We start from the raw sequence: 13,943 nt of genomic DNA, 5'->3' as shown, positions 1-13,943 counted from the left end.
GGGGAGGCGCAGAGCCGGGGCGTAGCTCCGCTACCGCGACAAATTGCCGCGCGGCGGACGGAGCTCCGGCAGAACCTCATGGCGGAATGGCGACAACGACTGTCGCAACCCTTGGCTGGGCACGCCACGATAGCGGCGGTAAGTCCCCTCTTCGAGGTGTGGCTGACGAGACGTCACGGCGTCCTCTCATTCCGGACGACGCAGGTACTGACCGGTCACGGCTGCTTCGGCAGGTACCTGTATCGGATCCGGGTGGAGGATACGCCCGCGTGTTTTTACTGTACGTATCGGCCGGAGGACACGGTGGAGCATACGGTGGAGGTGTGCCCAGCTTGGGCTGAGCACCGCCGTGTTCTCACAACGGCCATCGGTGGCGGAGACCTCTCGCGTCGGGGCCTGGTAGAAGCCATGCTCCGGGGCGAGAGAGTGGGACGCAGTCACCTCCTTCTGCGAGGACGTGATGCTCGCAAAGGAGGTGGCGGAACGAATACGGCGCCAAAGCGCCCAACGTCCCATCCGCCACGGCAGACGCACAAGATGCGGGCGTCGAACGTCTGCTGAGGATCGTCGGCCTCCGTAGGCGCGGACCGTCGGGTGACGAGCATTGCAGCTCCCGTGTGTACGGCGCGTAGTGTTCCACGCGCGCCTCGAAGAGCAGTGTCAGCATAATTTGCGGGGACCTTTAGGGCCGGTGCCTGCCTAGGTCTCAATGCCACCGGATCTTGGACCTAGGCACATAGGCAAAGGATGGGAACACCGTAGGTTCTTAGTCAGTAAAAGTCTGACACGCTCTCCCGCCCATCCCAAGGCGGGAGATAGTCAACTGACGATTTACCGACGTAAAAAAAAAAAAAAAAAAAAAAAGGGTGGATGCTGAGCATCAAAAATTCCATAACTTCTTGACAAATGTACTAGGCCAGCATAACTATATAGTGCTCAATTAACCTTTTACAAATGGCTATGCAATGTATCAAGGTACTCAAAGATATAAAGCATCACCTTTTGCATGGCATGTGGTAAAAGCACCAGGCTATCATAAACTCGAAGTGGTCAACTCAAAGATGTTCTTGCAAGTAGACCAGGGCTTGGTACTCTGTATTCAAAAGCTATATTTCTGATGCTAAGCACCAATAATCTCACAAGTTAATGGGTAAAAGTACCAGGCTATCATAAACTCATGGTGGTCAACTAACCTCTTAGAGATGGTCTTGCAGTGGACCAGGGTCTGCATTCAAAAGCCACATTGCTGATGCTAATCTCAACAAATTATTGGGTAAAAGTACCAGGCTATCATAATTCGAAAGTAGTAAACTAACCTCTTGCATACAGTCATACAATGCGCCAGAGTCCGTTTAGGCAGCCACCTGAATATGCTGAGCATCATCTCTTCTGATAGTATGTCGAAGGAGTCCACTCCCGAGGGCTCCGGCTTGTGTCTTCTACTCAGTATTAATTCTTCCTCAACTCCTAAAGCTGTGAATAGACAAAGTAATATTTGTGTTTTGTGCTCAGTATCAGCCTGGAGTCTGGAATTTGTGCCTTATAAGCAGTAGATACGTCATATAATGAATCGGAACATGGCGAAAAGTATGTGCCTAGGTTACAAGCTCTGCCTACTCCTACAAGGTTAAAGAGATGATGTATATATTATTATTTTTTATTGTGGCTTGGCAAAGTGGCCTCACAGCACCTGATGTTAAGCGAAGTAAAGCCTATTTTAGATCTACCTCTAAAATGGACTAATCAGAACAAAGTATTTTTGACATTACAAATGAGTTATTTGATTAGTTCATTCTCGGATATGGATTAAAGATTGAGATTGGGATCGGTTATTGGAAACTGCTGTAAGTCGGTGATACCCAAAGTTGAACTGAATGTACTCACGCTGCGGCGTTCTCAGTGACTCGGCGGGTACTCCGCGCATGGGCAGGGAGCCTGCGCTCACGCATCGACCCAGCGGCGTCTCCTCGTCGACCAAGATCTCGCCACCTACCATCGTCGCGTCTAACTCGTGCTCTGATACGACGGATTTATCTGAAACAAATCAGGACATTAAAAAAATTACGATCTGTAATAATATATCAGCCCTGTATTATATACTGTCCCACTGCTACACGGGCCTCCTCTACTGAGAGGGGTTAGGCTTTATTAGCAGATTTCACACACCCTCGAAAAATTCCTATAGAGAACTTCTCAGGTATGCAGCTTTCCTCGCGACGTTTTCCTTCACCGGTAAAGCAAGAGATCATTTGTCTAAGATATAACTTGCTACATGAAGTCGACACACTTGGAGCAAGTTTTGTAAGAAAAACCCATACAAATTGTAAACCCTTGATGATGAACATATAAAAAAATTATAACAGGCAGATGTCTGTATTATAAACTCAATATTTAGGAAAACTAATATGGGAGGCCTTTATTAGAAAAACAGAAGCCAAAAGAAGTTTTAAAATTATTGTCTGTTTGCATCTTGTGTACGCACATCACGCAAAACCTTCTGGATGGAATGGAATGCAATTTTCACCAATGTATTCATAAGGTCTAACTTAAAATATAGTCTCCGTTTTATCCCGGGAAATTATAAAGCGGACTTTTTCTCGGAAAAACTTTCAGGGTCAGAGGCGCGAGCAAAAGCTTATATAAAATATGAAAATAGTTTTATCAAATAGGCTTAACAATCAAATAGGTCAACATTGTGTCGACTGGCGACGGGTAATCTTCAATCGACATTCTATTTTCTTTTTATTGCTTGAATGACTAGACAAGCTTGCATTCGCCTGATGGTAAGCGATACGACCGATAAACAGTAGAAACACCAACACCTTGAATCACAAAGTGTTAGGTATTCCACTGCGTTCGCCATCCTGAGACATGAGATGTTAAGTCTCATGTAATAGTTACACTGGCAATTGGCTATCTGGGCCCCATTCACAAATAAAGTGATAGAATCTCAGCTTCCTGGCAAGGTCGTCTGCCCCTAGAGATTCTAAAAAAGTTCCCAAATGTAAAGCAGCCAAACTTCTAAGTCTTTGACTTGACTTGCTTGATCGATCATTTCCATACGTCAAACCTCGAATGAATTCACCAATTCCATTCCTAATACGTACGCTCAACTATGCTCTACTTCATGTCATTGTTAAAGCGGGAGAAGGGCTGTGGACGAGGAACATGTGCTCTCGACTTTACCTACAATTCATATTTTTCTCATTCTCCACATCAACTTGCCATAATATCACAAGATGGATAATTCTTAGGGTTTTGTTAATGTACTCACATTTATCACAGCTCCTGGGGCTCTTGACCCTGGAGGGGCCTGGGCTCAGCTTGCTTCTCGGGCTGCATTTACTCCGAGGAGAAGGCGCCGTGTTTATATTTGGGTTAACATTCTCTATATCTCTTTTCCGTTTCACTGTCAGCCTGTGATGATGCTGAAAAGTTAATTATTTTAATGTACGAAGTCTGTTCTTCATATGGTAATGGAATGGAAATGAAATCAATGCTGTTTTTATTAGTTTTAATTACGAGATGAGCTTGCCGTTCGCCTGATGGTAAGCGATACGACCGCAAATTAACAGCAGAAACATCACCTTGAATTACAAAGTATTGTTAGTTATTCCACTACCCTTGCCATCCTGAGATGTGTGATATTAAGTCATATTATGTCCAGTAGTTACACTGGCTACAATGTCCTTCAAACCGGAACACAACAGTAACTACACACTGCTTGGCGGCACAAATAGACATTGCGATGGTACCTATCCAGGCAGACCTTCACATATGAGAGACCAACCACCAGTAAGGTTCCACAACCTGTTTAACTAAGACACCAATGTTCGTCTCAGGGGTCATAAATAAAAACTGTTCTCCACCTTATCCTATAACAAACCACACATGCATTTAATGACAGAGTGATAAGAGCAGGGAACAAGCTCCCACAGGATGTGGTCGCAGCAGGAAATGCGAACAGGTTAAGGAACAAGCTTGACAAATATTTTGCTGGGAAGTGAAACCAGAATCGAGAATAGCAGGACGATCATATCAGTTGAACAAAATGCCTGCCTGATAACAAATAATAGAAAAAAAAACTGTCTTTGAAAATGAGTAAAAAGCAAAAGTATCTTTGTCTATATACAGGTTGATAAGAAATCATTAAAATATCAGTAATTTAATATTTCTTATTCATACTTTTTGCTTTAAACGCAATTAAATACAAGTATTAAGTTAGATTTGAAATGAACATTGATCTCATACATTTTTTTGGAACATAGCTTTGCTAGCAAGCAGTGGCGAAAGGTGAAAATTTTCATATGAGAACCCAACACAACACAGGTACTAATATGCATAAATGTGATCTGCAAATTGTTCTAATCATAATTAGATTCTACATAAAGGAAAGTCGGCAGGAATTGGATTATATCGACCCTATAGCTTTGTTAGCAAACAATGGCGAAACGTGAAATTTTCTGAAAGGGACCACAACACATAGGTACTAATATGTATGAATCACTGCAAATCATTCTAATGATAATAGATTCTACATAAGGGAAAGCTGGCAGGATTCAGGTACGGACAGATATGGCACCCTTCGCCATTGCTGCTCAAGTATAAGCAAAAAGAACTTACCATTGCCATGGAGGAGTTGGGATCAACAGCTTCATTGTCATCAGGTTCTAGTAGGCTGACCCCCATCTCCTGAAGAACCTACAGGAGACAATTGCAAATAATAAATACACCTTTTATCCCCAAGGGGTAGGCAGAGGGATAATTAATGCACCCAATCTTCGTGTTCAATCCCATGATGTGATGGGGGTGAGCATATACATTGCTATAATGTTTTAATAATAGAATAACTATTATTATATAGATTATTCTGTTTAAAATATACCAGGAGATTATGATCTCAGTAGAGTTGTTTGATTACAGGTGGTCAATAATCAGAAATAAAATTTTTCTGGAACATTAAAATAAACTTATTTTGCAGATTTTGTTATAATTTTCTCTTGACATTTCAAAGAGTTTGTAGCCTTTGTGGTTGAGGTGTTGGTCATCCAAACACACTTACACTTATAAAGTTACATTGTAATGTTGATTTTTGGATGACAAATATCCACATACCTTCTGAAACATCCACATTTATTTAGCAGAGAGATTAATATTGTTTCCATCAATCTTGTTTTTACAGAATAGGAAATTATTGATATGAGGATGAGTTCAAAGGAACACAAATTATTCAAGATATTATTGGATTCATAATTTAGTTCGTTCTTAAAATAGCTTCGTAATTCATTAAACTTTAACATTATTATCTAAAGTTATCAAAACCACAAATCTATTACGAAAGGCTTCCAACAATATTTCGTATGTAATATTTCAGTAGGTACGTAATATTTCGGGTCCTAATATGACGTATATTATGTTTAAAAGATCAAAATATACTAGAAACGTGGCGAGATTATGCTACGGAAGCTATTTTGATCTTGTTTCGTGATTTCAGCGGTTTTTTCTATGTGTGCCGTCACGTCCGACTATATGAATAATCATAAAATTTACCACGAATTTTAAAATTAAAAATAGATTTTATAACACCAGCGTGCTCTAGACGGTAGCTCAGGTGAGTAAAACCTATAAATATCCCATTATTTCATATCACATATATAAAACCTAACCAAAAAGGAGTGTACCGAAAAGAGCGGGAATATACGTCAACGTACCTCGTAACTAGTCTTTTTGTCCATCAAACTCCAGCTTTTACGCGCCGAATTTTCACCACGCGCCTTTTTCCTGCAGATTCATTGCACAAACTCAGTATATTTCATGAAAACTTCGTAAATTATACACGACATGTAATGCCCCAGTTTGGCGCCTTTTGACTTTGCCGCCAGAAATCAGCTGTCAGCCAAGCACAGAAATAACACGAGTTTTACAACGACATTAAACTATTTACCGTGGCACATCTGCATCTTCAAGATTATCAGTTATAAAGAAATCGTCTTCCCCACTATTTGCACTCATCGTTTTTAATTTTAAGTTATTATTTCAAGAAATATTGTATTCTCTAATATCACGTCATGAAACGATTTGCAAATTACATGAATAGACAATGTAGAGGTGGATGCCAGCTGTTTATTTTCTCCATGGGCTGATACCGTAACCGTAGAGTTCTTTCACCTTAACAAAAAACAACTAAATACCTATCGCACGTCTCTATTGTAATAACAGTAACTTACGTTTGGATCGAATACAATATCTGTATGATATTTTTATCGTTACGAATTAAAACTTATCATGTCAATTTTCAAAACAATCTATTTTATATTATTCAGAATCAGATGGAAAGTACGTAATATATATTTTTAAAACACACTTATAAAACTAAAACTACCTACTTGAAATCAATAAAAATTGCGTATTTATATTATATTTCAAAAATCGACTAAAAAAACGCAACCCTACAAAAAGAAAAAAAGTGACCTTGGCCTGTTTTTTTATGCTGTCCACATTAAACACACCACATATTTCTGCCAATCACGACATTCCAAACCTACGTAAACAACCGTGATTGGTTAAGATTTATAGCAATCTGACCTATCAGATTACACGTATATTTTACGCTTTCTGTCACTGCGGAGAACGGAAAATCAAAACAACGCAAAATACAAACAAAGAGCCTTGTGTTGAGCTGTTTTCTGCATCGGAATTTGGCAGAAAACATTCGCGAATACTGTTCGAGAGTGATAAATACTAAATAAAAACACTTTAAATACATTTGTGTCGGTGTTTCGAAGGATGGCGGCGAGGAAACTGAACACTATCGAGGATTTGAGCGGTGAGTACGCAGATAAACAATGGAAAGAAAACAAAACGTTGCCTGCGGTGACGAAACATGTACCGAGTACATTCAAGGATATCAACTTTAATTATGTCGTAATTACATTCTCAGGCAATGTTTATGTTTTGGCGTGTTATTTTGCATGTATTTCGAAAATGGCGAATCAAGTGTCGAGGTCACTAAAATCGAAAACATCTCAACGTCACGTACGTGATCGGTATAATATGCTATCCAGCTTTGTGAACCCTACCTCGACAGGAAGCCTACTGTATACGTGTCAATATACTTCCGTAATCGGTTGGGTTATACTTGTGGATGTGTAACCTTCCTTTCATGATATCCTGGTACACGAAGACTTTTGGGTGTCTTCTCGCGGACGTTTTTTGTTTATTTTTTTTCTTGTCACGCCTTGCCAGACCAGACGTTTGTTATTTGTATTTTATTTGTTTTATCACAGAGTCTAGGTATATTATGTGTATCTAGTAAATTATTTCTCAGTCTGCTGTAAAAACCATACCTATACCAACGCAATACTTTTTACTTTATGATCTCCTAGTACCAACGTATCTAGAATCTGCACGTACGACGTCAAAGTTAGTGCATTCTTAGTTCTGCAAGCTCTAAAAATATCGAGGTAGTATAGATTAAGACCTAGGTTTTGTATCAAAACAGGTTTTTGGTTACTTGATTAAAATGCAACGATGTGGTCTTGCGTTACATATTTTTTCTCTGGTTGGTTTAGAGTTAAGTATATTATTTCGTAGATAAAATAGTATATGCTATTAAAAGTTATTTTTAACATGGAAAGGTTTGTGGTACATACATTTTTTTCCAAAATATAACAATATGTATTGAAACAATCTTATCCTATGATTAAATTGTAATACGTAAAAAATCTAGATTTTCCACGCAAATGATGACTAGGATCGCATAAACGTTCCACATTAAAAGAAAATAATCGACCAAACGCACCATGCGCGTTTCCGTCAACACGTATTGTTTCTTATCGAGAATAGGCAAAGGAATTTCAGACGTACAGCCACGTTGTTAAAACATCTGCACTCGTTACAAATACGATTTCACACTAATTATTTAAATTAGTTAGAGCAAAGGTATTTGCGAACAGATGTGCTGAGAGATAATGTATGAAGATGAGATCATATTAATTTGCATTGCCGTATATTATCATGTTTGTTATATAAGTGGATCGCGATTATAATGAAAGATCGAGAATAGTTTTGGAAAACATTTAACGTTTATAAAGCCCTATTATATTCCTTTGACTAATGAAGAAATTTAAAAATATAATACAGGCGGGAAAATGTTCTAAAATTAAAATTTTAAACTGTTTCTTTTTTTTATGCATCAATGAATCCGCCGCATTTTTGTTTTACGAACACCGCAAAATGGCTCTATTGCATCCAAGTTGATCCATTGTATCAACTGACGAATATATTCTCCCTCGTAGTCAACACAATGCCTGTTAAATATTTAGATCCGACATTATTAAAAGGTTGAGAAATCCTGGCATAAATTAATATTCAATACCAGACCGTAATGAATGGAATAAATGAAATTGCGAATGGAAACAATTGCGTTTTGTTTCAACGATAAGGTGACCTTGTTTTGTAAACATAGGCTTATCGTACAACATACAAACGTAAATTTGCTCACAGAATACATTCTAGCCCGATTGGTAGTGGACAATTAATATTTCCAACTCCTCCCTATCTATTTGATTATTGTTGCGGGATAATGACAGATTAGTGTTCCCTGAGACTCGGCGAGCTTCACCGCTCGGTGTCATGCGTGCCGCTGCTGATCCTCACAGGAGTTGTAGTGGTGTGTGAGGGTATGAGTCTTTAGCCTGATCGGCTGTGTAATTATAAAACAACAAGGTCTAAAAAGAATGTCTGATTTTAGACCTTGTGCGATCGCAATACAGCCGGGTACATCAGCAAATAATTAATATCTAATGAGTGATGCGCTATGTCAAACTATATAATTCAATAGAGTATTTGACTGTGTTTGATTTTGTATATAATTTATACGTAACAGTAATTAGTATCAAAAAGAAATTCTTATGTGAAAACAGCATTGAAATTCGATAAGAAATGAGGCAGTAATGCTTTCAAATATTGGAGAGAGATAAATGTGGAGTGAGCGTGGGGTGAGAATATCGCTCCATCTCTTTCTTTCGCACGCAACGTAATTCCCGATGACGTCACATGTAAGTATTTCGTCCCTTTTCTTTTGACACTCACCCCTTACTAATTTCAATGGTTTATAACTTGTAGATTATTTACTAGATTTCTATTTCTTTTGTTTTCTAATTTAAACGACGAACATATGTATATGTACATATATATAAAAATGAATCCCTATTTCCATTGGTCACGCCATCACGCGTGAACGGCTGGACTGATTTCACTAATATTTTTGTTGTTGTGTTTGTTATTATCAGGAGAAGGTTCTTATGAAAGAAAAAATTCAAAAAATTGCGCGGAAAATTAGAAAATTTAAGAAAACTTAACGAAAATATTAATTTTATATAACTGTCAATTGTTTGAAATAACTGTCAGCGATTGACAGAATGCGCGCTGCAAATTCATAGTTAAGACGGCACAACGTCTGTCGGATCAACTAGTTTTATAATAATTATAATTAAAAATAAGTCAAGTACCCTATAGTTTCATTCGATCATGAAGCTAACCATCAGACGAGCTATTTGCTCTTTTCGTGGGTAAAACACACAATAACGTCCTCTAGACTATAAAAACGTTTTCTATTTATAAACTGACAATTGAATGCTTTTTGATGGTACTTGATTGATAAATTGCACGTAATGGCCGTGTACCACAGGGGGCAATGAGCGATCACTCGCTACACTCGCGGCCAATAAACTACAACGTGATATGAGCGAAGGGCGAAGTTTTCTGAAAGGGAATTCGGCAATATAGGCACTATAATAATAATAATATCAGCCCTGTATTATATGCTTGCCCACTGCTGAGCACGGGCCTCTTCTATTACTGAGAGGGATTAGGCCTTAGTCCACCACGCTGTAGTGCGGATGGGTAGACTTCACACACCTTCGAAATTCCTATAGAGAACTTCTCAGATGTGCAGGTTTCCTCACGATGTTTTCCTTCACCGTTAAAGCGATAAATTCACAAAGAATACACACATGATTTTAGAAAAGTCAGAGGTGTGTTTGGGATTTGAACCTGCGGACATTCGTCTTGGCAGTCCGTTCCACACCCAAATAGGCTATCGAATATAGGCACTAATATGCATGAATGAGGTCTGCAAATCGTTCTAATGATAATTAGATTCTATACAAAGGGAAGTCGGCAGGAATCTGGTTATAAGGACCCGTTGCCACTGCAAAGTAAGGCTAAGTTTTAGGGCCGTATGAATGAAATTCATCTGAGCAGGATTTCGAGTAGACTTAATGATTTTATTGGTTTGAATGAAGAGACGAGCTCGCCGTTCGCCTGATGGTAAGCGATATCTATAAACAGTAGAAACACCAACACCTTGAATTACAAAGTGTTTGGTGTTCCACTGCGCTCGCCATCCTGAGACATGAGATGTGAAGTCTTATTGTACAGTTGTTACTTTGGCTACAATGTCCTTCAAATCGGAACACAACAGTAAACAGTAGAATTGAACAACTCAATACTGCCCGTTCAGGGGTTTGAACTTGGGAACTCAAACCGGTGATCGTACCGCGCGCGCAATACTACACCGAGTCTATGTAAAATAATAAAATATTTGACAGTCCGTTTTTGTCCGCAAGTGTACGGACCTACCGACAGTAACCTATTATCCAATTTGGATTATTTTAGTACAATGACTGCGATCGGGTCGCAGTGTCATACTTCTTAATTTTATGCTCGCCTGGTACTATATAAAGATTAAAGTCACGGGGACCTGAAAAAAAAAACAATAAATAGTCAGTTAAAATGACTGCAGAGGTCCCCCCGAATGATCGGTTAGGCTCTGAAGTAGGTTAACTGTTATCCTGTTATTTAAATTAAACTATTTTACGAATTTTATGAAATACACCTTTTTAAAATTCTTTGGCTGTTGGTGGTCCGATCTACGCAGAATGAGCTCACCGTGTCTTGAAGTCTGGCAGCCGGTCTTTTGGGTTCCGATTTAATTAAATGTAGAACTGGATCCCAGGCTTGTGCAAGCTTTATCCTGTTATACTATAATTAACTACACACTTTATTATTACTCTTTGTTATCGAAGTTACGCATTTGCACCATAAAAGTATGCCAATATAATTGAATGATTTATAATTATTTTTTTAAACTTGGAACTAAGGAACAATTACGTCATACATTGTTGTGTAATTTTAACTTTAATATGTGCAAAATTATTATTATTTCCAACTAACATGGCGCGGGCCACACAGAGAAGACGTGGGGCTCAGACGATGCACGGACGTGACGCTGGGCGCCGTTAGATGGCGGTTTTCAACTGTCCGATTTTGACACGATAACGTCTTTTCCCAAAGATGAACACGTGTTAGCACTGGTGTATCTCGCTAATATACAGAGCGTTATTGCAATACTATCATCTTTTATAATAATAGAGAACTGGATGATTTACAATTAAACTACAAAATTTTACGTTGAATACATAATGGTCCTGAATTTTCACTTTATATACAAATGATCTTCCTTCTCTAAACACTTCGCAACTACTCAAGGATGCAGCTAGTTTTGTGTGACAGCGACACGCAAGTCCATCGGCGCTCGCGACGGTGCCCCAAAATATCGCATATTAAATAAGATATGAATTAACATATTTTAATAATGATTTGAATTGATTATAGTGATCGCGATTAATTATATTTTCTGTATACCCCTGACGCAAAGTCGTTATGTTGTGTACGTGTTTTTGTAATCAATTTTAATCTAAAAATGACTTCCGTCAATTAAAGTTTTCATCGCTAATTGCAGCTGATGACTTAGATAATTATAATAACATGACTTGCGATGTAGCTGTGTCATCGTCTTGGCAAACGTCCTTGTGTGTTCTGCAGCCCTGGTATTAAATCATTTTTAAAATGGATTAGAGTGGCGTATTTTTGCCGTGAGGGGTTGGCTAAAATTATCGGCCCCACTCTTTTTTGGTGGATTGTGTTTGGGAGTACCATCCCTATTTTCGTGAAGTTTCTTTGAAGAGCAAACTGGTGGTAGGGCTCTTATATGTGAGAGTCCGCCTGGGTTGGTACCACCGCACCGAACATCTCATGCTTCAGTATGGCGAGCGCAGTGGGAATACCAAACAATACTTAGAATTCAAGGTGTTGGTGTTTCTACTGTTTATGAGCGGTCGTATCGCGTACCATCAGGTGAACGGCAAGCTCGTCTAGTCATTCAAAGCAATAAAAAAAAACACGGTCGACCGGAGTACTACCATTTTACAGAAGACGAACGCAAAGTCCGCATACTGTTAGAGCTATTTCTAAGGGTCCCAACAATCTTATCTTCTCTATATCCTTGAAACTCTGAAGTTCATCCTCAACTTGATTTGTGAAGAGTAGAGATCGCTTCAATAAATTACTTATCTCTTGCCGGCTTTGACTATACAGGGTCATCATGACATTGCGTTACTAAATGGAACCACATACTCGTCTTCACCTTTGCTGACATTGTGCCAAAAATCATACATTAATAACGAATATTTTCACCAAAAATTCTGGTTTTAGTTTTCTGATTTTTTGATCATCTTGTAGTTTAATGCAAATATGGCATGTGTGTGCATTTCTGACTGAAAACATGATGTCGCTGCGACGAATTCTCTTAGAGTAGTAGTGGCATTAGGGCGCAAAAATTAAAATTACTTTCATTAATATTTATTTTGTTCGTTACCCTTTTTTACATCTACGGCTCAAGTAACTTATTGTAGTGTTATTATAAGATAAGTATGTGGTTTCATTTAGTAACGCGATGACAATTGACCCTGTATAAGGAATCCAGTCTTCAAACGTCGACACTGAAATCAAATACGACCCAATCCTTTTAAACGATTCTCTGGTAACAGTATATCCCAAAATAAGTGTCACATTTCCATTTACTACCAAGGTCGCATACAGACCGTGACTTTAGTATTTCCTGCTTGTGTTTCCACGGTTTGCTGATTTTGAATGTCAGTGATTCATTGGTATTTAAGAAAACTGCATTTTATGCAATGTTAATAATTGAAAAAGCATGGAAGTTTGATAAGTGAAATAGTAGATTTATTGGTGACTAGCTGACCCGACAGACGTTGTCCCGTCTTGACTATGAATATGCAGCGCGCATTCTGTCAATCGCTGACAGTTATTTCAAACAGTTGACAGTTATATAAAATTAATATTTTCGTTAAGTTTTCTTGAATTTTCTAATTTTCCGCGCAATTTTTTGAATTTTTTCTTTCATAAGAACCTTCTGACAATAACAAACACAACAAAAGAAATCGGTCCTGCCGTTCACGCGTGATGGCGACCAAGGGAAATAGGGATTCATTTTTATATATATAGATTTTCGTGTGCTTTCCACCAGGGATGCATAGCGGGGCTGGGTAACGATTTTTTTACACGTGCACGGCAAAATAACCCTTAGTGAACTCAACATAAGAAACATCAAAATTCTTTATGATTTTGAGGAGTTCTCTGTATCTTCGAAGTTCAAGGTCCTATACTAATGATATTAAAATGGGACCATTCCGAAGCTATACGCAAACGAACACGAAAGGAATCATTTAAATGGGACTATGGGGTAAAAATCACACATTTATCTCCGAAGGGGTATGCAGAGGCGCAACAAGGAAACCTGATTTTCGCCAGGTGTGTTCCGACCCATGATGTGATAGCGAGCTTATCACATCGGTCACAAATTCCAGACTCCGGGCTGATACTGAGCAGAAAAAAAAACAAAATATCATTTGCCCGACCTGGGCTTTGAACCCAGGACCTCAGAGCGCTGACGTACCTCGCATACAGTACAACTACCCCACCGACGTAGTAAAAAAAGCGAGTAATACATAAGCCTTCCTACTATGAAGAAAAAAAAAAAAACAAAAAAAAACTTTATGTATCACGTAGGCGAACAA

At 38.8% G+C, this 13,943-nt stretch overlaps 2 protein-coding genes across 4 annotated transcripts in view; one reads left to right on the top strand and one right to left on the bottom strand.

Moving 5' to 3' along the window:
- The window catches only part of LOC115450082 (S-phase kinase-associated protein 2), a 32,696-nt gene extending 26,436 nt beyond the window's left edge, over window positions 1–6,260 (bottom strand). The window contains exons 1-6 of one of the 2 annotated variants that reach the window (XM_037438445.1): window positions 5,945–6,260; window positions 5,712–5,781; window positions 4,624–4,701; window positions 3,275–3,428; window positions 1,885–2,034; window positions 1,317–1,473 (exon numbers count right to left, since the gene is read on the bottom strand). In XM_037438445.1, the coding sequence (XP_037294342.1) occupies window positions 1,317–1,473; window positions 1,885–2,034; window positions 3,275–3,428; window positions 4,624–4,701; window positions 5,712–5,781; window positions 5,945–6,012 (677 nt within the window). In that variant the 5' untranslated portion in view covers window positions 6,013–6,260. The remainder of the gene's footprint in view (window positions 1–1,316; window positions 1,474–1,884; window positions 2,035–3,274; window positions 3,429–4,623; window positions 4,702–5,711; window positions 5,782–5,944) is intronic. The other variant, XM_037438476.1, reaches the window with a different exon arrangement.
- A 343-nt stretch (window positions 6,261–6,603) lies between these two features.
- LOC115450080 (BCL2/adenovirus E1B 19 kDa protein-interacting protein 3) overlaps window positions 6,604–13,943 on the top strand; it is a 47,259-nt gene continuing 39,919 nt past the window's right edge. Inside the window, exon 1 of one of the 2 annotated variants that reach the window (XM_037438289.1) lies at window positions 6,604–6,826. In XM_037438289.1, coding sequence (XP_037294186.1) covers window positions 6,787–6,826 — 40 coding nt within the window. In that variant the 5' untranslated portion in view covers window positions 6,604–6,786. The remainder of the gene's footprint in view (window positions 6,827–13,943) is intronic. The other variant, XM_037438314.1, reaches the window with a different exon arrangement.

Source organism: Manduca sexta, chromosome 1 (genome assembly GCF_014839805.1).
Source record: "Manduca sexta isolate Smith_Timp_Sample1 chromosome 1, JHU_Msex_v1.0, whole genome shotgun sequence".
NCBI classification, from domain to species: Eukaryota; Metazoa; Arthropoda; class Insecta; order Lepidoptera; family Sphingidae; genus Manduca; species Manduca sexta.
The sequence above is the reverse complement of the archived record's forward strand: the minus strand, read 5'-3'. Positions and strand labels throughout refer to the sequence as shown.